At 34.0% G+C, this 24,075-nt stretch overlaps 3 protein-coding genes and 1 long non-coding RNA gene across 6 annotated transcripts; 3 read left to right on the forward strand and 1 right to left on the reverse strand.

The window, feature by feature from the left end:
* Positions 1–4,440: 4,440 nt before the first annotated feature.
* Positions 4,441–5,266, forward strand: LOC135144914 (uncharacterized). Its single transcript, XR_010283265.1, has 5 exons — positions 4,441–4,547; positions 4,619–4,696; positions 4,791–4,853; positions 4,921–5,023; positions 5,077–5,266. It is a non-coding gene; the product is annotated as an uncharacterized LOC135144914 (long non-coding RNA).
* A 2,311-nt stretch (positions 5,267–7,577) lies between these two features.
* Positions 7,578–9,297, forward strand: LOC135144910 (probable dual-specificity RNA methyltransferase RlmN). The gene is made up of 11 exons (XM_064077039.1): positions 7,578–7,719; positions 7,818–7,886; positions 7,938–8,003; positions 8,248–8,357; positions 8,411–8,439; positions 8,487–8,554; positions 8,617–8,713; positions 8,768–8,915; positions 8,965–9,043; positions 9,101–9,211; positions 9,263–9,297. The coding sequence occupies exons 2-11, from the start codon at positions 7,874–7,876 to the stop codon at positions 9,286–9,288; spliced, it is 747 nt and encodes a 248-aa protein (XP_063933109.1). The 5' UTR covers positions 7,578–7,719; positions 7,818–7,873; the 3' UTR covers positions 9,289–9,297.
* A 34-nt stretch (positions 9,298–9,331) lies between these two features.
* LOC135144887 (uncharacterized) lies at positions 9,332–10,706 on the reverse strand. Its single transcript, XM_064077015.1, has 7 exons — positions 10,393–10,706; positions 10,156–10,297; positions 10,023–10,097; positions 9,865–9,969; positions 9,767–9,813; positions 9,592–9,709; positions 9,332–9,538 (listed from the first exon to the last, which is right to left on the reverse strand). The coding sequence occupies exons 1-7, from the start codon at positions 10,689–10,691 to the stop codon at positions 9,332–9,334; spliced, it is 993 nt and encodes a 330-aa protein (XP_063933085.1). The 5' UTR covers positions 10,692–10,706.
* A 178-nt stretch (positions 10,707–10,884) lies between these two features.
* LOC135144907 (U1 small nuclear ribonucleoprotein 70 kDa-like) lies at positions 10,885–12,521 on the forward strand. Of its 3 annotated transcripts, none has more exons than XM_064077033.1 (10): positions 10,885–10,933; positions 10,998–11,088; positions 11,146–11,276; positions 11,339–11,393; positions 11,448–11,512; positions 11,603–11,747; positions 11,804–11,932; positions 11,984–12,070; positions 12,123–12,233; positions 12,299–12,521. In XM_064077033.1, the coding sequence occupies exons 2-10, from the start codon at positions 11,022–11,024 to the stop codon at positions 12,415–12,417; spliced, it is 909 nt and encodes a 302-aa protein (XP_063933103.1). In that variant the 5' UTR covers positions 10,885–10,933; positions 10,998–11,021; the 3' UTR covers positions 12,418–12,521. The 3 variants fall into 3 exon arrangements, with proteins under 3 accessions (XP_063933103.1, XP_063933106.1, XP_063933104.1); XM_064077034.1 differs by having other exon boundaries at positions 10,903–10,933; positions 11,008–11,088; XM_064077036.1 differs by lacking the exon at positions 12,299–12,521 and having other exon boundaries at positions 12,114–12,161.
* Positions 12,522–24,075: the final 11,554 nt, after the last annotated feature.

Genomic DNA, 24,075 nt, shown 5'->3' on the forward strand with positions numbered 1-24,075 from the left:
GATCGAATATTGTTTTTATTGAAGTAAAATGAATATATATACACAATTTTAAATTAATCTTGATAGATTAAACCTGCCAGTTAAAATAAATATGAACGCAAAGAGCATACCCTCAGTTGTGAGGAATCTAATCTTTTTTTTTAACTGCGCACTTTACGTGGGTCATAAAATCACAATTCCGCATGTTAAGGTTATTTTTAAGATAATTGGTACGAGTTTCTCAAGCTCTACATTTATTTGCAGTCCATATAGCTGGCAATTCAAATTAAATTCCTTATTACTTGCCCAATACGCACACAATAAATATCCTGCAGCACTAATTATTGAAGACCCTAAACAACTATAAAATTATATGTATACTTTAGTAATTGGTTGTCTATTGGTAGATTAACGGCTGATCCTTTAAAAAGTTTAGCAATGAAACCACAAGAGATAAAAGAAAAAAGAAAAACAGAAGCCCCTAGTAATATTACTTGCAAGTTAGCAACGAAGAAAAGTTAACTTAAACCACATGAGTAAATAATTAAAAAGCGAACGCCTGCTAATATTATCTTATACCCGTTAATATGTAAACGTAGCAAACTTTACCTTAAAATATTTAGAAATCTCTAATGCATCCAATAATCGTGTAGGTTTCCGTTCTGCTTGTTTTCCTCCAACTCTCTTAAAAGTAAGCTGTATACGTAAAACTCAGCTACATTGGAGCTGCCAGTGAAAGTGCTGTTAGTTATAATTAAGACTGGTAGAAATGACTTAAACAGTCTTAAAGGTTGCTTCCTCTGTGCCTCGACCTACAAACGATTTAATTTGTAAATTACACTTTTGATTAAAAATTATGTATACTTATGTTTAAATACTATATTAATATATTTCAATTAACAGCTATTTGAAGTTGACGTGTATTCAATATAATTATTAATTAATTTACTAAATTTTATTAACTCTTTAAAGAAGACTGTTCCTAATTAACCCTATCTGTTGATTTAAAAGGGGTGCAAGAATTATGTGCAGTAAACAGATGCAATGCATATCAACTGAAGTATGACAGTTGTAAATAAATAAATAAAAAATAAAATTTAACCTTTATGATTAACCTTAATAAAATTTGCATCATACACTTTGTATCTATAAGATATTTTTCTTTTTTCGAGTTCAAATTTTACAGCTTCAACGAACTCTTTGGCCGGGGTCCTTTGGCTCTCATTCAGTCTTACTACGCTTAGGCTCCATAGCGTTTTTAAAAGTTCAATCAGTTTAGAAAAACCAGTATAGGTGTCCTTCAGCTGTCATCTGTTTAATATATTTAATTAAATCATGTAAAATACTGTTGTTCCTCTGCTTTACACTCATTTTAGACCCCATGCCACGTAGATTATTTTAAAATAAAAAAAAAGCGAAAGGAATTGGATGCTCCGCTTAGTCTTATTTTGGGCGCTCGTATACCTTCCGAGTTTTAGACACTAGTGCAACACCTCTTCACAAAGGGGCGATCCACGTGCAAATATAAATATTTGTTGAAAAACAAGAGGGAAAGACAGCTGTTAGACAGTTCTCTACTCTTTTTTATAAAATTATGGCGAAGGCATAATAAGATGGCTTTATCTATTAATTGTGTTGTTTTCCAGAGATACCTAAGAGAGCACAGGAAAAAAACCTAGATAAAAGAGCCCCGGTTGTTGCAGGGCTTCTATCAAAGTTACTTTTACTTTTTTATTTTAGCGTGTGACAAGAAACCTTGAACATTCTCAATTTATGATGCACACTAAATAAAAAGAAACCGTTTATATATTTGTTGAGACTCATTGTTGTAAGTTTGGTCGGGTATATCGATTGTAGATCATAGTGTTTATATAAAGAATATTTTTCTTCTCATAGCTGTTAAAAGCTAGATTTTTCAAAAACTCATTAGCACGGTAAAAGCTAAGGTGTTCCCCGACGATCTTAACCCCCGTACACGTCCCTTACCCATGAATGAAGAATTTATGACTTCGCTAATAATAATTTGTAATAATGGGAAGAGTAATTTGAAGGATCACAAAGCAACGTGTATATATCCTTTTTGTGAGGATCTTTACCTTGTTTCACTTGGTTTTAGAAAAAGCTGAGTAATTATATGTTCAAAATGCATTGATATTTTTAATTTACTTTACTTGATTCTTTTACTTAAAATTTTAATTTCCCATAAGGGGAGCTGTCATATATGCGAAGTTAAGTTTTACATTTTTTTAAGTTTAACTGTTGTATTATGCATAATTTACTTCATGCGATTATAACCTCACCCCCGATTTTCTTTCAGAGAAATATTTTTCTCTTCTGTTTTCAAAGTTGCTTGTTATCTTTTTAGTAATAATTTTCTTACTTGTTTTCTTCTATATATTGTTTCTAATTTTTTTATTTCTATTAGTTATTTAAGAGGCCTTTTATTTTAGTTACTAATGCCGTCTTAAAAACATTTTGCACTAATAAACGAAAAGTTCGCGTTGCACGGAGTGCTTTATAAATAGTAAAAATATTAAAAAAATGAATTCTATAAGGTCACCTTAAAAAGTAGGTATTAAAGTACCCAATCACTACTACATAAAGAACTAACTTGTTATATTCTTATCTTTCTTGATGTACTGAAGAAGTTATTAGATGGTGTGGTATTAAGTGTCATACAAAAGAAAAGCTACATTTAATGAGATAGTGATATTACGTCGGACAGTTAAACAGGCTACTGTAAATTCATATGGCGAAGAATGGCCCCTGCTTGTACCTCACGTTCCAAATTGTAAGTAAACTTATGGCGTGCAGCAGAGTATATACTGTGGTACAGATCGTAAACCGACATTTAATTGCATACTAAAGTTAACAAATCGAAGGGTTTTAAAGTAGATGGCAGAAAAGGGTGTCTATTCCTCGGACGTCCCGAATCATATTTGACTCAACAATTAACACAAATGGTAGAGCCCCTGAGAATAAGTGAAATTCAAAAATTGATAAAAGGTTAAACTAACATAACTAGGAACGACTACCAGAGTATAATGTAAAAATAATTCTTCAGCGCAAAGGAGGCTCTTGTTCCGTAAAAGCTCATTACGCACTAAAATGCTAAAAAACTTTAAGTGTATAGGGGTCGGATTATTCTTAAGGATTTTTCGCGAACGAAAAAAATGTTGTCCGCTTAATCGATGCCTTTGGTAGCATTAAAAGAAACTTTTATATTATAAGAAATGGCTTAATTACGTTAAGAATGATTACACTACGTACCAACACTTAAAAAATTTTATCTTTGTTGATGAGAAACGTTGCCATTAAATTACCTAAAGAGCTGTACGGCATTACATAATTAGCCATGGTCACTTTACATCTAAGACTGTAAGATTTTAAGCGACTAAAACTAAATTATTTCTATTAATCATGAGAAAAAAATATATTATTTTTATTATTCTAAGCATCTTTCTAAATATTTTACAACACTATACTGACAACAAAAGGGGTAATGAGGGTATTGAAGAGATTTAACTTTAATGATAAGAAAGTTTAAAAAACTATGCATCTTACAGAGAACTTGAGACAGTATGACATATCAAGTTCTAAACAGGTAAAATTCCCAAGGCAGAATGTTAGCTCACTAACATTAGGATCTTTTTAAGAAATTAGTTAAAGGTCATAGTACCTTTACTAAAGAGGTTGTTACCTAACCTTAAGGATTTTATAAAGCACAGTGTAAGACATTAAAAATGGTTTTAAGACAGTCAAACGTTTAAAATAAGTTTTTCTAAGGGTAACAATTCGAGTTATTCTAAAGCAAGCTAAGCTGCTCGAAACAGACAATGAATCTATACAAAAGTTATTGTACTAGTAAACGGCGTCCTATAATGACATGAGGGCAATAAAGACAGGTAATTATTGTCTTCTAACAAAAAAAACCAAGATATTTCGCTCTTGAAAACGCTTTAAGGTAGGATAGATCGTGAACTGTTAGAAAATCTTAGGATAGTAATAAGCCTACCTGTTTATGATAATTTGATAGTCCACCCTTACGCTAAATATATTATAATTAATAATTAAGAGGTAGATTAATGTTTCAATGCCTTTCTTATTCATAACAAAGGAGCTGTTAACCGGTAGTCCTATAATAATACAAAAAATGCTTAACCATGATTAATTTAGGGCAACGATATAGCGTGTACTTTTCATTCCATGATTTCTTTATAAAATTTTATATCTGTTCGTACTCCCTTTATAAATCCTTATAGTATTCAGTATTTATATTATGAAGACTCTTTTGTTATGTTTTTTATTTCCTAATAACAGTGGCAATAAAGTGATAAACCTAAATTTAGTAATAGTATTTTAAAAAAACTAGCTTTTCCCATGAGGTAACCGCCCTTATGAGCTTTAAGGCCTAACTAAAACTTTCAAAAGTGTGGTGACTTTTTAGTTTTTAACTTATTTTCCCCCTAGAGTTCTTTTTTTTTTATTTGCAGTAAACTCAAATGCGCACCAACTATTACAGATTAGGTCGCGCTCCGAAAGCGCGGCGTAGGCTAATTAGACATTTGGTTAATTTTTACTCCTGAACTTTCTGTTTTTCAGTATTCACTCTGAATATTTTTTGCTTTACGTTTAATAGGTGTCGAACCTTATCATGCACGAACGGATAGTTACAACTTGGAGGAGAGCGCAAGTTACTCATAAAATAGCTGATAAAGTATATTACGGTCTATTTAGTTAAATATTTTATAAATATTGAACTAATTATTTGGAGGAGGCTTAGATTTTATTTCATGTTTAACGTTAAATAGATTATTCATCTTGGTACTAAAAAAACACCGGCGGCACTTGACCAGATTAAAAAGTTTTTATATGTAAGTCTAAATTTGTTTTATACGTAGTTAACTTAATTTTTTTATCTTTTATTATCAATACCAACAGACTCAGGAACAAACTGACAAACTTTTGTACATTTTAGTTCCAAGGCTAGAGGGAAAACACTCCGGTAGTTTTACCCGCTGTTTAAAACTTCACCCAAGAAAATGTTCTTCGAATTAAAATTTGTATAAATTTCTTCTTCCTCTCTTTCTAATTTAGACGATAGCTCTAAAATGGGCGTAGTAGAAATTTTAAGAAATGAGTTTCCTGCTTTAAGGCCTTTAAAGGAGGTGAGAAAACCATATAAATACGACGAAGCAAAACGGCTGATAATAGAAGAAATTAAGGCAAAAGTCCTCGCTAAGACAAACAAGTCGATTTGAAGTTTGAAGTAGATGATTCTTTTAAGTAGTTGCTTTTGTCTACCATATTTAGTGTATTAAAAAAAGTTTTTTCTATTTTTTGTTTTCACAATATTTTTATTTTATTAACTTTTTAAATTTAATAAGTTTTAAGACTGACACCAAATTAGTGACTATTTAGTATTAATTGTAAACATAAGAATTGTACAATTAATTTTTAGCTAGTCTTCGCCGTCCCACTGTGGTAGGCCAGTTTTGTTACTCATTAAAGGCAAATCTTTTGCTATTCCTTTAAATCTGCTGGATATATTTTAATTTTTTAAGTTTTCGCAAAGTACAAATTATACAGTTCGTTAAAGTCATTTTCTTCTCTTCCGCTTGATATGCAGTCTTCAATTAGTTTGCGGTGGAGTTTTAAGAACTTCTGATTGTACATTTGTAAAACTGCCGAGTTCCAAAAGACTTTTTAATGTTCAGTGGCCGCTGTTTTAAATTTTTTCTTTCCTTTTGTTGCTCTGTGATCTACTTTATAGTAGTTGAGTGTATTTATGCTTGCTTTGTGCAGGGCGGTGCGTATCGTTACAGTTAAAACTATTTAAATTACTTGTTAGACGAAATCTATAGTAGTAGTGACACAGTTCGTGCGTGTTTTGCGAGGTTCATACTATAACTTTTCAACTTTCAGCGTGTAGCAGTGAATTAAGAGCATAGTCCTTTGTCCTAGTTACTTGGTAAAGTATTCTTTGTTTGCCTAATTCCTATTAAAAGTGCTACAAGCGAAAGATGCAAATGCCATGGTTGGGCCGAGTTAACTTACAGCACAATTTAGAGGAAAGAGAGTTTGAGCCGCCCCTTTAACTCGCCGCTACATAGTTTTTGTGCGACCGGTATGACAACTTAGTCTCCCAAATATGTTGCCCATGGACAACACGGGCAGGCAGCACCACGCTTCGTGATAAAAATGTCTCTGCTTTTTTCTGCATTAATAATTACCTTTTAACTACATCGCAAAAGTGATTAGGTAACACTGCGGAAGCTGGCACACTGAAGTCGGCCACTTTGATGTAGTAACTCGTCGTATTTATGCATAAGGCGACTAGTGTGGGGGTTTTTCAATCTTAAGCAGGCCGTCACACAACGCGCAAAGAGCAAGGCAAAGGAGGATGGCCTTTCTGCGACCCTGCTGTTAGTTTTGGGAGCAAGTTGCCATCGCCCAGAGGTATGAAAAATGCTGTCCTTAAAAGATTGTTTGAGCCACTTTTAAAAAACCGGAAGGAAGCTACCTTGTGTCAATCCGATCAAAAGCTTTCAAGAAATAAGGGAGATAGCGGTATGGGTTGCCTAATTTGTTAAGGGGAGGAGCTGTTGCTTCTTTTAATATCCATGCAGAAATCCAAAATGAGATGCTGCCTAGAATGGCTCGCGTCAGCAAACAATTTTAAGGAAGTGTATTATAATGGCTTCAGCTATAACTTTTCTTATAATAAAAAGTAAATACATATTTCTATCTGGGCAATAACATATTTATATCTACTATTAGTTCGCCTTATCCGTATACGGTTCTTCGGTCTAACTACCGCTTTGTAAAGGCATTCTCAATTTCACTACATATTTCAGGCAACTATTGTATCATTTTTGGAGCGCGTTTTCTAAAATCTAAAAGCTACCAAATTATCTGTGAAAATATCATATAAAAATGTTTTCGTAACTTAAGAAAGCTGACTTGAAAATTTTCCTGTACCAATTACCCGAATCGTTTATTAACTGCATTTTGCCGTTTGGAAGTCATATTTAATACATACATGTACACACTATTAATTATTACCGTCATATTTTTCCACCTATAAAAATCGTAGGATGCTTACTTTAAGAAGGCAGGAAACCATTTGGAAGTAACAGTTACAGGATTGAACAATTTACTAAGTCACCCCGGTTAAACACTGAATGCCACGTGTCAGCGTTTGTAACTAAATTCTGAGTCTTCCTGTTCTGCAGCCAACAGGTTTTATAATTCAGTTTGTAACGTATTAGCTAGCTGAATGCCAGCCAAAAAAAAAGGGACGATAGCAAACTTTATAAAAACGAAAATGTTTAATTGGTTTAAAACTTTTTTTTATTATAAGACTTATTATAAATCGCTACATAAAATAAGTGTACCGAGATCCCTCAGACTTACTAGCGTTAACGCTATGACCAGTATAACTGTAAACTCTCAATTCTTACCAACGGTTATAAATAAGCAATGCACCTATCTTTTACCCTTATCTCCACCTAGCCTATCTTCTCAAGTACGACTTGATAATAAAAAAGCAATTAAAAAATCAATTTTTAGTGTAACTTTGCTAGAATTAATAAAATTCGTTGAAAAGTGTGGAGAACGGAATTTCAGAACAGAGCAGATTATTGGAAATCTCTATAAGAATTTCAGCTCTTTCGAGGACATGACTTTTATTAGTAAACGTCTTCGCAAAATATTAGCAAGTGAATTTGAATTCAGCGGGTTAACCCTTATAAAACAAGTTTGTAGTAATACGGATGGTGCATTTAGCTGCTGCTGCGTTTTTTTGTTTGTTATAATTTTTTATATATTAAATTAAGGAACTGTTAAGAGAGCCTATAAGTTATCCTCTGGAGAAATTATAGAATCGGTTTTAATGCCGTTCGAAGGTCCAGCCAACGTCAAATCTATATATAAAAAATTTGTTAATTTTTTTGTAGGAAGATTCACAGCTTGCATAAGCTCACAAGCCGGTTGTGCTATGAATTGTAAATTTTGTGCGACTGGTTACCTTTTAAATACGTATAATTTTTTAAATTGACTTAGTAACTTTTTAAGAAGTGCAAATAATACTGTTTGCCTTGCTTCTTGGCCGAGTTCTTTATAGAACCATATTATCGTCTTTTTAAGGCTTATTGCTTTTAAAGTCACCTCAACTGCTGATGCAGCTTGAGTCAAGCTCTTTTTTTTTTGACAATATTCGTCTATGATCACTCAATTTATACGCAAATTTGATTGTATCTTTTGCAGGACAAATGGGTTTTCGCAGGAATCTCACTTCTGACGAAATTTTTGAGCAAGTCGTCGTCTTCCAGCGTATTCTTTCCCCCGACTACCGCATTTCCAACGTGGTTTTCATGGTAACCCTCCTTGCCTCTAATTCTTTGATTAATCACACTTTATTATTTTGTAGGGTATGGGGGAGCCATTTGCAAACTACAAGTAATTATCTTAAAGGTCATTATATAAAAGTTATTGAATTATTGCAGAAATGTGATGAAGGCCTGTGCGAAAATTACCAGCGCCCTTAATATTGGACAAAGACATATTACCATCAGTAATTCAAAAAAATATTATTTTAACTATTTTACTTTGCGTGGTATTTATACGTTTTTATAGGCACTGTCGGTATTGTTCCAAAAATATTGCGTTTTGCACAAGAAAAGTTTCAGTACAAATTAGCTATAAGCTTGCATAATCCCTTCACGGAAGAAAGGTGCGTCGTACCAAACACTATCTGCTGCGCTATCTTGGCACAGATTCTAATTAGGAAGCAAATTGTACCAATTACTAAGAAATATTCAGTCGAGGATCTTTTTGAAGCCTGTTATTCTTACTGCCGGCAAACCAACAGGCGCATCACTTTTGAGTATTGCCTGATTCCAGGCATCAACGACCACGAGGAGCACGCGCGAAAAGTACTTCTCTATTTATAAATCAGTCGTCGCTGTTGATTTCTGAATGCAGCTCGCTTCCTTGTTAACGCCCATAAAACTATTATACCACATTAACTTAATTGCTCTTAATGCTACTCCAAAATTTAAAGGTATGAAAGTTATTGAAAAAACTTTTAAAATAATAGTAACCGTATGTTTCTTTTCAGTAAATTCTAAAGATGTAGATGTGTCTGTTAAAAAATTTACCGCTTTCTTGAATAAATTTTACGTTAATAATGTCACTGTGCGCTCTAAAAGGGGAATTGACATTGCAGCAGGTCACTGATTATTTTTTAGCCTCAACGCATTACATATACAATAAATTACAGGCTGTGGACAACTGGGGGCGGATTGAAAGAGACGAACCCATTAAATTGACTAAACGATTATAAACTTTGTCAAATAAACTTCTTTATTAACGGATTTTGTGTTATTGCAAGCTTAACAAATTTATGCTCACCCGCGCGGTACAGGGCAGAAGCCAACCAGTAGAGCGTTACACCCGCAGGCGCATGCCCTCCTATATACACAATTAGAAACACTGTGCATCGCGAGAGCTGGGCCATAATGCGGGACAAGCGACCAGAATCCTTGTTAATGCTTTGCTAAGATGAAAAGTTACTATTAAAAAAAAATTAAAGGCTCGTCGTATATTCACCTGAATATTATAGAGATAGACAATTCCCGTTATAACGGGAAGAAGGAAGAGGGGGTCCGGAGCAGTCAGATCGTAAAACCAAAGGAACCCTTCTGTGTTCATCCCGTTTGCGGGCCCCCTGCTGAACTCGCTAAGAAAGAGCCTCTATTATACAAATAAATGCTATAAAACTTACTTTTGTTCTAAAAACCAAATTGGCTGTCCGCATAAATGTCTTAAAGCCTTAATTTACACCCTTTCGAAAAAATTCGTAAAAATACTAACAAAAGATACCAGGGAGACACCGACCCAGACGGGAATCTGAACCCAAGTAAGGGCTAGTAACCTCAAAGGCGAGGCTTTGCGTTTTTTTAATAAACTTTTATACTTGTATATTCCCTGATATTAAAATAAAGTTTTTATTAATAAATAGAACAAAAAACTTGCTTTACCAGAGAAGAAGCTAAACGTCTTCCGTTATCGGCTGCCTCAGCTGAATTCGGACCGCTTAGCAGAGAAAGAAAGCGCTGATATTATAAAACCTTAATATGTAAAAAGTAGATTCAAAAATGAAGTTAAAAGTACTGCTTGAAACAGTATTGTAAACTTCCAGTCGCGCATTTCTTTTTTTAAAGTACAAAGGCGCTTAAAAATAATTTCTTGGTAAATAGCCAACGGAAACGTCAAAAATGGTCGCAATAGTAAAGTACATAAAACGATGACGCCCCTAAAAGTAAAGATTTCCGACTGATAAATTTAACCAAAAAATACGAAAATAGTGAAATTAACTATAATGAACATTAATTAAAAAAAAAGGCTCACCACCAAGGCAAATTAACCATGTTGTGTATGGTTACTAAAGTTGTACAAGTACCGGATATGCAGTCGGTGAAAACCGAGTATTTTCTTCGACAGTTAAACAGTTTGAAAGGATAACTAGAATGAATTGAGCCACTAGTTTGAAGTGGATAAACTGAGTATTTTCTATTGTAATGCTTGCTGTAATATGAACATAAACGACTCGATTTAACGCTAAAGTATTTTCGGGCATAACATAAAGAGTTTCTTTTAATTACACCAGTCGCTTTTTTAAATGAATAATAATAAGAGGGACTGGTCATTCAAATATGCAACCCCTCTGTGGCCTGGAGTATTTTTTTAAAATACCATAAAAAGCTTTAGCTGTTTTAATAAAACTAATGTTGATCGATCGGAAAAATCTTCCGAATGGGCTGTGGCACATGGCAGATGAATGGACTTCTTCAGCGTGGGCTAGCTGGTGTTATGCTTTCTGTGCCTTCTCTTGTTTAAACATAATAAGTTGCTGAGGCGGTCGGAAATTAATGTCTTTAGTTTTTTTTTGGTAATTTTTTAATTTGCTGAAAGTTATTTTTAACTAAAGCAATTTTTCTATTTTTAACATAAAGTTTTTAAAAGGATATTCTTGTTAAATGTTTTTACCGCCTCATTTAGCTGTACTATTTAAGCCAAGGGATCCTATCCCCTACTTACCTCCGGGTCTCTTTTTTTTTCTATAAAAAGGTTATTATATTTTACACTTTTTTTTTGATTTAGGTAAGTTGTCTCACGAAAAGAAGTTTCCTCCTTACAGTGGTGTTGCAAATTTAGTTGCCCATTTTGAAAATCCTCAAGATACACCTCCGCCCCATAAAATTAAAACACTTGAGGAATACAAAGAGGAAAAAGTAATCTTTTTTAATTTTTTTTTAGGTTTTTTATCTAATTAAATACTTATTTTTCCATTTAGAGAAGAGCAAAATGTTTACAAACTGACGAGAAACTAAAGGAAGAGATTGCGAAATGTGTTTATTTTTTGCTCTTCTATTGATCATTTTACAGTTAACTAACTAATTTAGACAAGCCAAAAGAGGCCGAAGGTTTAACCGGCGATCCCTTCAAAACTCTTTTTGTTGCACGCATTGTAATACACTTCGTATTTTGTTTCTGCCAACGCTTTAATTAGTTTGTTTATAAGATTCAACTATTAAATATCTTCATTTCCCTAAGTCAGAACTATGAAGTTAGCGAATCCAAACTTATTCGCGAGTTTGAGCAGTTTGGAAGAATCAAGCAGGGCAAGTTGGTCTACGACCGGTTCTCTGGAAAATCGAGGGGATACGCTTTTCTTGAATTCGAAAAGGAGGAAGACATGCTTGGTAGCCCATCATCTAACTTTTACCACGTTCACCTTTATTTAAAGCCATCTTGGTAGTTGCCTACAGAGAAGGTGACGGCATGAAAATCGAGGGCCGGAGAGTTCTGGTGGACGTTGAGCGGGGACGAACCGTAGAAGGCTTTCTGCCGCGCCGCCTGGGTGGTGGTCTCGGTGCAACTCGTAAAGGTCTGTTTTTAATTTAGCAAATTTTGCTTTTATTATTTTAAAAACAAACAGGCAAGCCGGAGGAATGTGTCAAACATTCTGGCCGCGAACCTGCTAGACTTCGATCGCCTGACCGCCGCGATTCTTCCCGATATCACAGTACTGATTGCCTATCTTTACTTCATTTAAGCTAACATTGTAGTGTTCTAAGGTGACAGAAGACGCAGTAGCTATCGTGATCGTGACGATCCGGGGTATAGAGGCGAGTCTCGCTCTTCAAGATCGGGTCACCATAGAGATAGTGAAAGGGATCGTGATCGTGGTTGGTTTAGCTTTAACACCTATCTTCTTTGGTTTTTTAAAGAAAGCCTATTTACACTCGGGCAGGTGGGCGAGTTAAAGAGAGGGAAAGAAGGCGAAGTCGAGAGCGCGAGAGAGATCGTCCCCGCGACCGTGATCGTGATCGTGATCGTGATCGGGACCGCGAGCGCGATAGGAAAAGATAGCTAAAGTCGGCTGCTCTCTATTGCACATAATTTTCTTTGTTTCTTTCCTGTGTGACTACATGCACTGTTACGTGCGTACAAGCCCACTTATTACACGAGGTTAGAGCTGATAATAAATAGTTTAATTCTAATAAATTTGGCCTCCCGTTTTGAAGTGCTACGTGGTTTCACTGATTAATTAAGCAAGATAATTTTAATAACTATTGTTATAGCTAAGAATGTAATAGCCCTTTGCTCTTCCTATTGAGACTTCGAGCGTTTTTTGGTTAAGTTTTTTTTAGTCAATTATCTTTGAAGTTTGGGTAGTAGCTCTGCTTGGTACAGTTGGGTAGCTAAGTTTTTTCCTCACAGTTTTGTGGAATTTGGTTTCGTCATTCTTACAGGTTTTAAGCCTAGAGAAAAGGACGTGGCCTCCCTTTAACCAGTACAAAGGGTAGCGCTTTGCTAAAAGCCATGTTTTTATATTACATTTTGGTGCCAGTTGTGTGAATATTGCAAGATGAGAAGTTAACTACAAATTGCTAATAAAATAACGAGTTTTTTAGGTGTATTATCAAACCTTTTGAAATTCAAGCTGAGTTAGGTAAGTTACAGTATTTTATTAAAGGTAAGTTTCTAAGGGGACTATTACAAAAACTTAGGCAAAAAAGTACGTTTTATTTAGTGATACTTACCAAGTTAAGCTTTTTGTTAGTTATATATTGACTTGATATAGCCTCAAGAAGTGTACACTTGCCGAGTTCATAATTTGTAAAAACACTGGAACACTATTTGGTCGTGAGCCTCCACTCACGATCAATAGAAGTTTAATTTCAGGCAAGTATAATAGAGGTTACAATAAACTTGTTTTATTATAGCGCTAAAACCTTATCAAATATAACTTTTAATATTTTTTAGTAATTACTTGAACAAGTATTAACGGGAAGGGAAAATAAAGGACGAGATAGCCGGTTACTACTCCTACTAGCACGCCTAATAAAACATCAGTTACGTAATGTCTCCCTAAAGCGACCCGAGAAAGAGCCATGACGGTAGCGTATACAGCCATTATAATATTTAAGTAAATAATGACTAGTTTTACCGCCACTGACGAAAACTTTGCATATAAAATACGGCTAAGTGAACTGTTAATAATAAAGAAAGCTATATAAACAGATCGAGAGGTGTGACCTGAAGGACAAGAGAATTGATCGACTGCATTTAAAGTTAGAACAGTATCTTTTTCGTCATAAGAGGGACGTTTTCGACGAATTAATAATTTCGAAGCGCAAACAATCAACAGTTCTAAGAGTAGTCCAAAAAAAAATAAAAGGGACGATTCTAAAGATTGTTTTTGAAAAGTTGCATCTATTTACGTGGAAAAAATAAATTTTGAAAACAAAAAAAGGAGGATAAGGTGACCATTTTCATTGGCACATAAATATATTAAATGCGAAGCAAAAGCGAACCACAGAATTCCATGTCCAGAAAATTCCAAGAAAATTAATAACCAACGGCAACCCACGTTATTTTGGTACCAATCGTGTATGTAACGAGATAGTTTATAATCTAAAAGCAATAGCTGTTTAAATATATTAGGTATAATTAGAATCAATTTACTTTCTTAAAGCCAAAAATTATATATAAAACTCTAGTTCCGCACCTGCCCCATCGCCAGAAGATTCAATAAAAGTAGCTCTAAAGAAGGTCACGGCAACTGAGGTTTGGAAGAAGCTTGAACATACCACCCATATATGGTAAGCCTTGTATTCAGTACAATTTATATATATGGAAATTTTTATTCGTTTATATTACTTAAATGTACAGGCGTGCCATGTTCAATTTTGTAGTCTTCTATCGTTATACTTAGTATAATAATGTTCTCGAATGAACCTTTTTTTAAAAATTATTACCGTTTCTTAAGGAACAGCAGTTAAAAAATTATGCATGAATAATCAATTTTAAAAAGTAACAATCGCGTGCGGCTGTTAAGGACTGCATAAACTGCCGTTTGGAGGGAAAATTCACGAGGATAATATTCCTTGAGAGATGACCTTGATATTTCTTTAGCTCGATAAACTTCATTTGAAAACATTCAACTTCTCTTTTTTTTAGCAAAGCTTTTTATTGGTCACACTATTTTATTTATATAACTATTTATCTATTTCATTATTCTTTCAATATTTACATTATTATTAAATTGATTTTTTTAATACTTTTTTTCTTATTTTGATTTTTCTTTTTAATTCTCTCATTTTCTTTCCTCCCATAGATTTCACTTCTAACATTGCAGCGAACAACAAGGACTTATCACTACTTTGTAGCCGCAAACAAAGAACTTAAAAGGAGCTAGAAGAGTTTTAATAACAAAAGTATAGCAGTTTGAAAAAGAAAAAAAAGTGATGAAAATTTATTAAAAGACGGAAAAAACCTTTTGAGGTGAATAATAACATAGCTACTACCGATAATAAGCCATATACCGCTCCTCAAACTTTGGAAATCACGGAAGCGTATATCATAGATATATTAGAGGATAGCGATATGCTGGATGTCGTCATAGACAATACAAATGATATTGCTAATTGCATAAGAAAATAACCACAATAATAGTAATTAAATTTTTACAAAAAGTAATTTTGTAAGTAAACTAACTTAAAATTTGATGAACGCTGTAATTATAAAAATAGCAATAATAGGTGTATTAACAAGGATAGCACTAATAATAAAGATATTAATGAAACTGGTAATAGTAATAATAATTATAATGATAATATTACATCTAGAAATAATGGTACTAGTAATAATTTTAATAATACAATTAAAGTTTGTCCCTCCGGTTACCAAACGCGCAATGACTTCTGTAGCAAACTTTCCTATTTAGTCTCTTTTGCAAAGAACTAGAAGCATGGAATTAGGATATATACGCCTAGTGAGCAAGACTACAGAGTTTTAATTTCTCTTTTAGCTTCAGAAAAATTTGATATTACACTTATCGCCTCCCTTCTGAAAAAGAATTTAAAGTTGTTTTTGGCGGTAATGAATATAGGGGGGGGGGTTAAATGGAATTGGAAAATCAAGGCTTCCATCCCACCGAAGTTAACTAACGGGAAAATATGATCAAAACGAAAGAACCTTCGACTAGTCTCGATGAACTTATTGTTAAACTAATAGTCAACTCTTTAACTGTAGCGATAAGTATTCATATATCGAAATCGATTAGTGATTTAATTTTAAAACTTAATAATGGCAATGAAACCACCAGTAAAAGCACCTTAAAATACTACTGGAATGCCGACAAAAAATCAGAGCTTCATAAGATGACCAATAATTGGATATTGACTTCATTTTAATATCAGAGTGCCATATGAAAAACGGCAATAAGTTTTATATACGAAATTATAATATATATCGGCAAGATGGGGGAAACATGGGAGGTGTAGTTATACTTATTAGAAGACATTTAAAGCGCTCATTATATTTATAAAAATTTAAAAATTATGAGGTACCGGCGTATGCTCCACTATAAGAAAACTTGTTTTAGCAAATATTATTTCCTGTTATAAGTCTTCTGGGAAAGAAATTTTAAAGGACGACTTTGATAATTATTTAATACAAACATGGTCATTGTTTATGAAAACCTAAATAGCAAGCATTCTTCAAGGACAGCAGGAAGGACAAGTCATATGGCAAGATTCTAGAACATTGACCGGAAAAAAATAAAGTTTTTGTTTTAGCCCCCTTTGAACCCAACACATCGCTCAACTTATGACTCCTTTGATAAGTTAGAGATAAAGATAGCTTTATTAAAAAACATTCCGGTTCCTATGCAGATTATTAACCTACATGGATTATTATCAAATCATGATCCGGTGTTATTGCTGGTTGGAGGTTTAAGGCGTGCCAACACGGAGAGGAGACCCCAACGGAATTTTTTTAAGAACACAGTGGTTAACAGGTCACCATTCTATTCGATTCCCTTCTATTCGTCTGAAATTGATGCTGCTCTCCCTCCTTTTGAAAACACGATAAATTAGTCAGTAAACTCATCAACTACTCAGAAAATTGTAAATAACTTTAAATTTTTCCTTCTCCCTCACCTTAAGGAACTTAGTAATAAACGTAAAAGATCAAATAGATTATTAATGAAAAGACAAGCCCCATTTTACAAGTTGGTCTTTAACAAAATAAGTAATGCGGTTAAGTGCGCAATAAATGCTTTTTATAAGAAAGTTACGTTCTTTAAATCCATCCGATAATTCTACATGGAAATGACAAAATACTCAAAATGCAAAGAAGAATGATCGATATATCACTTTTCATGGACAAAGGAGATATGCTTATTTCAATAAGGAAAAGGACAACTTATTTGCAGAAAGCTTACCCCCTCAACGCAGGCCCTCCACTATCTTTTGGTATATAAAATCGAATGCTAAAATATCTTCCTCTAGTGACTGTTGTGTACCTTTCAAAACTAATTAATTCGATTTTTTAACAGGGTTACTTTCTTACAAGCTGGAAACGATCAGAGGTTAAATTTTTATCAAAACGTAGCCATACTAGCACTATGCTAAAGATTTTCGACCAATTAGTTTACTTTCATGTGTTGACCAAATTACCGCTGAATCTATAATACTCTCCAGATTACAAAAATTTCCAAATTCTACTGATTTTGCCCCCTCTTCCTCCCCCCCCCTCACATACACACACACAATTTGGCTTTCGAGGAGGCCACTTCATAAAACAGAAATTGTGAGGATCGTAGAGAACAATACAAAAGCTTTTAATTACAAGAATTGAACAGTTATGGTATTTTAAGATATTGAAAAAGCTTTTGATAGAGCATGGCATGAAGGACTTATTTATAATTAATTATATATAAGTTGTTAGAATACCTTAAGCGCGTGCTGTATTTATTTCTTTGCAGTAGACCTTTTGTACATTTAAAAGAAGACGTGCCCGCCCCTAAAATCCTTAAAGTTGGCTATTACCTTTTATAATTCTCCCTATATACATGCGATATTTCCTCTCCTACCAACGAAGTTTTTCTTGCTCTATACGCAGACGACACTGCAAAATAGTCCGAAATTAACTGCATTAGCTATTGAATATGCGCAGACTTTTCTTTAAACACTTGAGAAATGGTTTGTAAAGTGGAAAATTACGATAAACCCCCACCAAATACCTTGTGATGAGCATCTTAAGAAAAAGAAAAAAGGCAGAAATTAAAGCTCTAACTATTGCAAACGTTTTTTCCTTGGGGCATTCAATTAAAATACCTTGACGTTATTATTGACTCTAGATTTAACGGAAAGCCTCAAAATAATTATCTTGCTTAAAAATTAAGATAAATTCTTGATCTTCTTATATGCAAAAGAAGCCATTTGGATCTTGAAAACAAACTCCTTACATACAAAGCTATTTAAAACCCACCAGTAGTTACGCATCTCTCTCATGGTCTGTAGAATTTGCATATTAACAGATTACAGATTCTCCAAAATAATCTAACTAGAATATTTACAGGGGAACCTTAGTTTGTGGATTCCCCAAATACAGCGTGAATGTGAACTTGACCCTCTTCTGCATTACTTTAAACGGAGAGCTATAAAGTATTTAACATAATATGAAGAACAACCGAACAATGCAATAAACTAACGCCTTAAACTTTACTCCCGCACGTTAATTTTGTAGAGAAGGCTACCCTCCTTAACCCTCAACCGAAATGAGGGAATTTAAATTAAGCAGTATACGTTATAGCAGATATAACGACCGTAGTATGTCAAAACGATAAAATAAATAAATATTTTATCATCTATTAATTTATAATATTGACCTGAAAAAAAGTTTATGAGACATATATCATGTGAAGTAAGTCTTAGCAAGACAATTTTTTAAACAGACGCAAGCGATATTTAAGTAAATGGTGCATCGCTTTAGCGTTGTGAAGGCGAGTTTCACTATGTTGCATTCGTTAGTTCCAAATTTAATAACGCTTAAGGATTTTAGTTTAGAAGATGCCTATAAAATTTTTTCATAATAGGAAAGAGATACTAAAACTAACATCCCAAAACCATGAAAAATACGGTGCAACAAAAGATAAAGTACTGAATGGCTGTAGAGTGTGTCAGAAACTTGAGAACAAGTCTAGCATGAACAAAGGTTCCTTGCAATATTACAGGTAGACAAAATTATTATTACTACAGCTTATTTATAGATAGTAAACCCAATTTATTTTGAGCTGTGATGGTGGAGTGGTAGAATCTTGCTCTACTTATAAACTGAAAAGTTAGAAAGGATTATGTTATAACCAATCTTGGAGGCTTAAAACTATACTAAAAGCTATGCACTTTTTGGATGAAAAGACTGTAAATGGAAATTACTTAAAGTATTTAATTTTGCACAAGCGGACCAATGTATATAAATACACCTAATAAAAGATTTATCCAAGGAGGCACAAGACAAGAAACCAATTTTTCTTGCGCAGTTCCCTTGCCGTTTTTGAATGTGGTCTGTACGGGTTTCGATATAAATATCTTACTAATTTTCATATTTGTTTCTGCGTAAAAATCTCCTCCTTCTAGGCGAGGGACTCACAGTCAGGGAGGCCTAGCTGGCGGTGGTGCTGTGCCTCTCGGTGGTGGCTTTTAGCGGTTCCCACCACACTAGGACGAATGGCGGGAGCCCTAGCCCAATTTTTTCCGCTTTGTCAGACCTCCGGTACGGTCGCTATGGCTCTACAAGGAGCGTACGCTGATGGCACTCGTGTCCCAACTCCTATAGAAGGGGGGAGGAATTCAGATTAAGAGGCTTAAGGTCTTAAGACCGGCCGTAGTACGCCAGTGCTAAAAAATATGTATATATATATTGATTACTGCAACTTATTTACATAATCACTACTATATTTATTTACATATTTATTACTAGAATAAGGTAAAGGCCCTTATGAGTATTCCTTCCGCTAATACGGAACAACAGAAAACTATTACCGATAGATTGCTGCGAACTCCGCTTTAAAAAAAAAGTTAGAGATGAGATACTGAAAGGGAAAGTGAATAGCCTGGAAAGGATAAATAATTCTGAAAAAATTTTAAAATGACGAAACTAAAAACTATTCTGAGTGCTACAAACGCTAACTCTTATTCCGCGTAACAAATTTTAGCCAAGGCTTGACTTTTAAGAATACGTTGGAAGACAGAGAAGTGAAAGAGGTCCCCTCTAGTAGTAAAAAAAATAGTAATACATATGTTAGTATAATTTTATTAATAGTAATAGAAGTAATAATAATAGTAAATTTTTTAAAGATAATAATAAAAATAATAAAGAGAACTTTAAAAATAATATTAACAAAGAAGATTTCAGTAATATTAAAAATATTATTGAAACTAACAATAGTAATAGTAATTGTAGCGATAACAAAGCTAACAACGTGGAAAATTACAGTATTAATGACGACAAAGATACTAATAATTAGAATAACCATAAAAAAAATGCAGAATCACTCCTATAATAATACGCAAAAGAAATTTTTGGAGTAGGGTATTCCAGTTAATAAGAGATAATATTCAGATTTTTACTGCGAAGAAATGATGACATGAAATAAGGGTCATTTGCAACTTCTGAAAAGGGCTTTAAGAAATTAACCTCTCTCTCTTCTGGATTCAGAATTGTTGAATATTATACACATTGACTTCCATCCGAGAAGAGCTTAGAGTAGTCTTGCGTGGTGTTTATGAGTAAACGGGTGGAAAAGACAATAAAGAAGACTTAGAAAACAGGGTTTTCGCCTTAATGAGGTTATAAGAACGAAAATATAATCAATACAGAACCCCGCTACCCTTAGTTATAGTTAAAGTAACCAAAGTGAAAGCACCGTTTTTAACGTTAAAAATATTAGATTTATTTCCTCTCCATTGAACCTTTAAAAAAATTTGGCAGAATTGGACAATGCTTCCGTGTCAGTTATATGGTCACTCCGACAAATTATGTACTTCTCTGTACCGATGCGTTAAATGCGGTAAAAATCAAGACTTTAAAACCTGCCTGAAAAAAAAAAAAGACGAGAAGACAACAAGTGCCAGCGGTTTAGTGAACACTTCTGCAAGTTATCATGGTTGTTTTTATTACCCTAAAAATGCACCTCTTACAAAAAAAACTTCCGATGCCGGTTGGTCGCTTCAAACACCGGAGTGCAGTTACATCAAACAAGAACCTTCGCTCAGACTACAGCAGTCAAAGCTCTACAAATTTCCACTAACTTGGATATTATGATAAAAAAACAAATTGTTAACTCTTTAACGGAAGTCAACAGCGCCAAATTCCAAGATCGATAAGCGACTTATTTTCAAAATTAAACAACGGACAAGGATTAAAAAAATTAATAAAAAATAATAAAAAACTTTTCAAAGTACTTTTCTAGAACGCTAACGAGTTCTGGGGCTAAAAACAAGAACTACAAGAATTAATTGAAAGAATGGATATCGACCTTGCACTAATATCTTAAACTCGTCTGAAGACTGGTAATAGGTTTTGCATTCCACTTACACAACTTATCAAAAGGGCCATTGTCATATGGGGGGAGGAGGTGTAGCCATTCTTATAAAAAAGACATTAGGCACTTCTTTATGTAATATCTTGAACTACACAATATAGAAGCCACTGACATCCGGACTAAACTTAGATATGCTGGTTCTATAAACATTTTATCTACTTAAACCTCTGAATGAGAAATCTGAAAGTAAAAGATTTGGACATGCTGTTTGACGATGCCCATTCAGTCATTGTTTGTGGAAATAAATTGTAACATCCATCATGGTACAGCAGAGTCAATTATCCTAAAGGTAAAATACTAGAACTGTGGGCAGAAGAAAATGATACGTTAGTATTAGTCCCTTTTGAATCTATACATCTGTCAACTCGAAGCTCGGTAGATGTGCTAGATATAGCCCCTTCAAAAAACGTACGTGTACCTGTATCTGCTAAAACCCTCTACGAGTTGTCTTCTTACCATTTCCCTGTTCTGCTGAAAGTTGATGATTTTTTGGATTCAACTAAAAAATTTGGAAAAATTAATGATTGAACCCTTTCTAAAAAATCCGTAAGCAAAGTCTTACCTCCCTTCCCATGTCCATGTTACTTCGAGATTAACAGAGCCACCTCTATCTTTGAAGACTTTGATATAACTATTTTAAAGTACGCAACCATCCTTAAACTCTATCAAAACTTTAAGCTTAATGTCCTGTTCATAATAAAGAACTTATCGTTGAAAGACGCCGTTTCAAGAGACAATGTAGAACGGCAACCCCTTAGCGATACATTGGCTTTTAAAAAGATAAGTAAGCTTGTTAAACGAGAATTGCGAGCTTTTCAATCATGACATAGAACAAAAAATTGCAATCCGTAACACCTACCGTTAAAACTTTGTAGAAAATGACAAATTTTTAAACCTGAAAAACAAAGGTTTGAGATCCCTATATTCAAAAACGGGTAAGCTATCTACGCAAACTCCGAAAAAGTCAATTTTTTTCTGAAATTTTATACGGACAAGTTAGGACACCATTGTCAGTGGACAGAGAACACGAAGCACACAAACATAAGCAAATTTCAATTTTTTTTTCATCGTAGGGGACTGCTCACTTTGGAGGTCTTTACTAATGTAGGTGAGATATGTTCTATAATCGACAAACTCAACGCTAGGAAGTGTGTGAGTGCTTAAAAACCTTCTTATAACCGCAATTAATTACATTACAGAGCCCATTAACTCGATTATTACCCAAATTTATTTTTCTTTATGGAAGCAAGCTGAAGTTGTTTTTATATCGAAAACATCTCGTCCAGGCAACTACGCTAGAGATTATCGCCCTATTAATTTACTTTCCTGCTTAGGAAAAGTTGCAAAAGAGGGTTTCGTTTGAGATTGCAAAAATTTGCTGGTGATGAAGGCCTTATTCCAGTTTATCAATTTGGTTTTTTAAAGATGCCACTCTACCACTCAACAAATTCTAAGGTTGGTGGAAAACACAACTAATTCGTTAATAATAAATTCACTTTTATGTTTTTTTAGACATAAGAAGGCTTTTGACAAGGTATGGCGTAAGGTTTCATATATAAAATGATCAATTGTGCATTAGCCGCGTACTTCATACGATCATAGAACCATACCTCAGCAGTAGATTTATCATGGTCTTTGCAGGAACAGAACTATCAGATTCCAAACTACTTAACGCTGGGGCCTCCTGGGAGTCCTTATTGTCTCCTATTTCTTTCTCATATACGTGTCTGACATTCCCCTCCCTACCCATTAAACTTCCTCGGCGTTGTATGCCGAGGACAATGTTATCTACAGCAGCTTAAAATCTCCGCTCTTGTAATTAAATATATGCAATCCTATCTTAACTTATTTGAAGATTGGTAACAACGTGGAAAGTAACCGTTAACTTTTAAAAAGTCACGCCATGCTTATCTCGAAAATAAAAAAAGAAAAGGATACATCAAGACATTTCTTTTTCAAATTCTCCTCGCCTGGAAAAAACAACTCAAATACTTTGGTGTTATCACTAATAACTTAATTAAAGAGCCCACATTGAATATTTGATTTAAAAAATTTACGGGACTCTTTATATCCGCTTATACGAAAAAATAGTGCCCTTAACCTTGATAACAAATTAGTTATTTACAAAGCTATTTTAAGGCCATTGGTGGTTATGCAACAGTATCTTGAGCCTATTCCTCGACCTCCAACATAGACTGCAACTTAGGCAAAATATATGTTATGGGAGCTTCTTGGTATATGAGACTCTCCCAAATTACATCGTTAATGCGAACTGGAACCATTTTTGTTTGCTAAGAGCTTAGCTGAGGACTGCATAAAAACAGCTGAAAATCATTATAATAGAATACTAGCTAATTCCCCCTTCTCACTTTCCCAAATATAGACGACCGAAACAGCTTACTATTTCAGTAATAACTTTAAATGCAAAATTTATGCTGAAAAATAATACAATTCTGATATAATAGTAGTAGACAAATAGTAATAATATTATTAATAATATTAATTAGTAATAATGTATATCGATAATATTATCTATATCAGTAATATAATATTCGTAACGCCAGTAAAGGCTTCCTCACATGATTTGAATCCGGGAAAAAAAAGTATCCTTACTAAATAATTATTTGTTTTGGCAGTTTGAATTAAAATTAGACATGACTTTTAAAAGCAGCATCTCTGCAGTGAGAGAACCCTTTTGAAACTTCTCACTTGGGGGAGTGTAGATTAAGCAGTTTAAGTTATTTACTTATAAGGGCTGTAGCATGTCAGTGCAATAAATAATTAAATAAAAGATTTATCCAGTTGTGCTAATTACGGTGAAGCCCACATTGCCAAGCATCGTGACTGCAAACAATACCGCGAAGCCCTACCCCATCTAATTTAACCTGCTCTATACCAACGCTCCAAAAACAAACCTCCTCTTATGTAACTCCGACAATTTCTTATACCGTTCGCTTAACCACAAACCCCCTCACTACCGCAACCAACACTACGTCAACCGCACTCAACGATAAACCAGTTAACAATATTCTAAAAGGTTAAGAGTCTGGATCCCTTTGCGATGACTGCTTCGTCCTTTCCGCCTACTTTCAGGACGCGGATGGCATTCTACATAAAAACAATATTCGCAAGAA

Source organism: Zophobas morio, unplaced genomic scaffold (genome assembly GCF_036711695.1).
Source record: "Zophobas morio isolate AGI-343-1 ecotype UQ-CSIRO unplaced genomic scaffold, CSIRO_AGI_Zmor_V1 ptg000110l, whole genome shotgun sequence".
NCBI classification, from domain to species: domain Eukaryota; kingdom Metazoa; phylum Arthropoda; class Insecta; order Coleoptera; family Tenebrionidae; genus Zophobas; species Zophobas morio.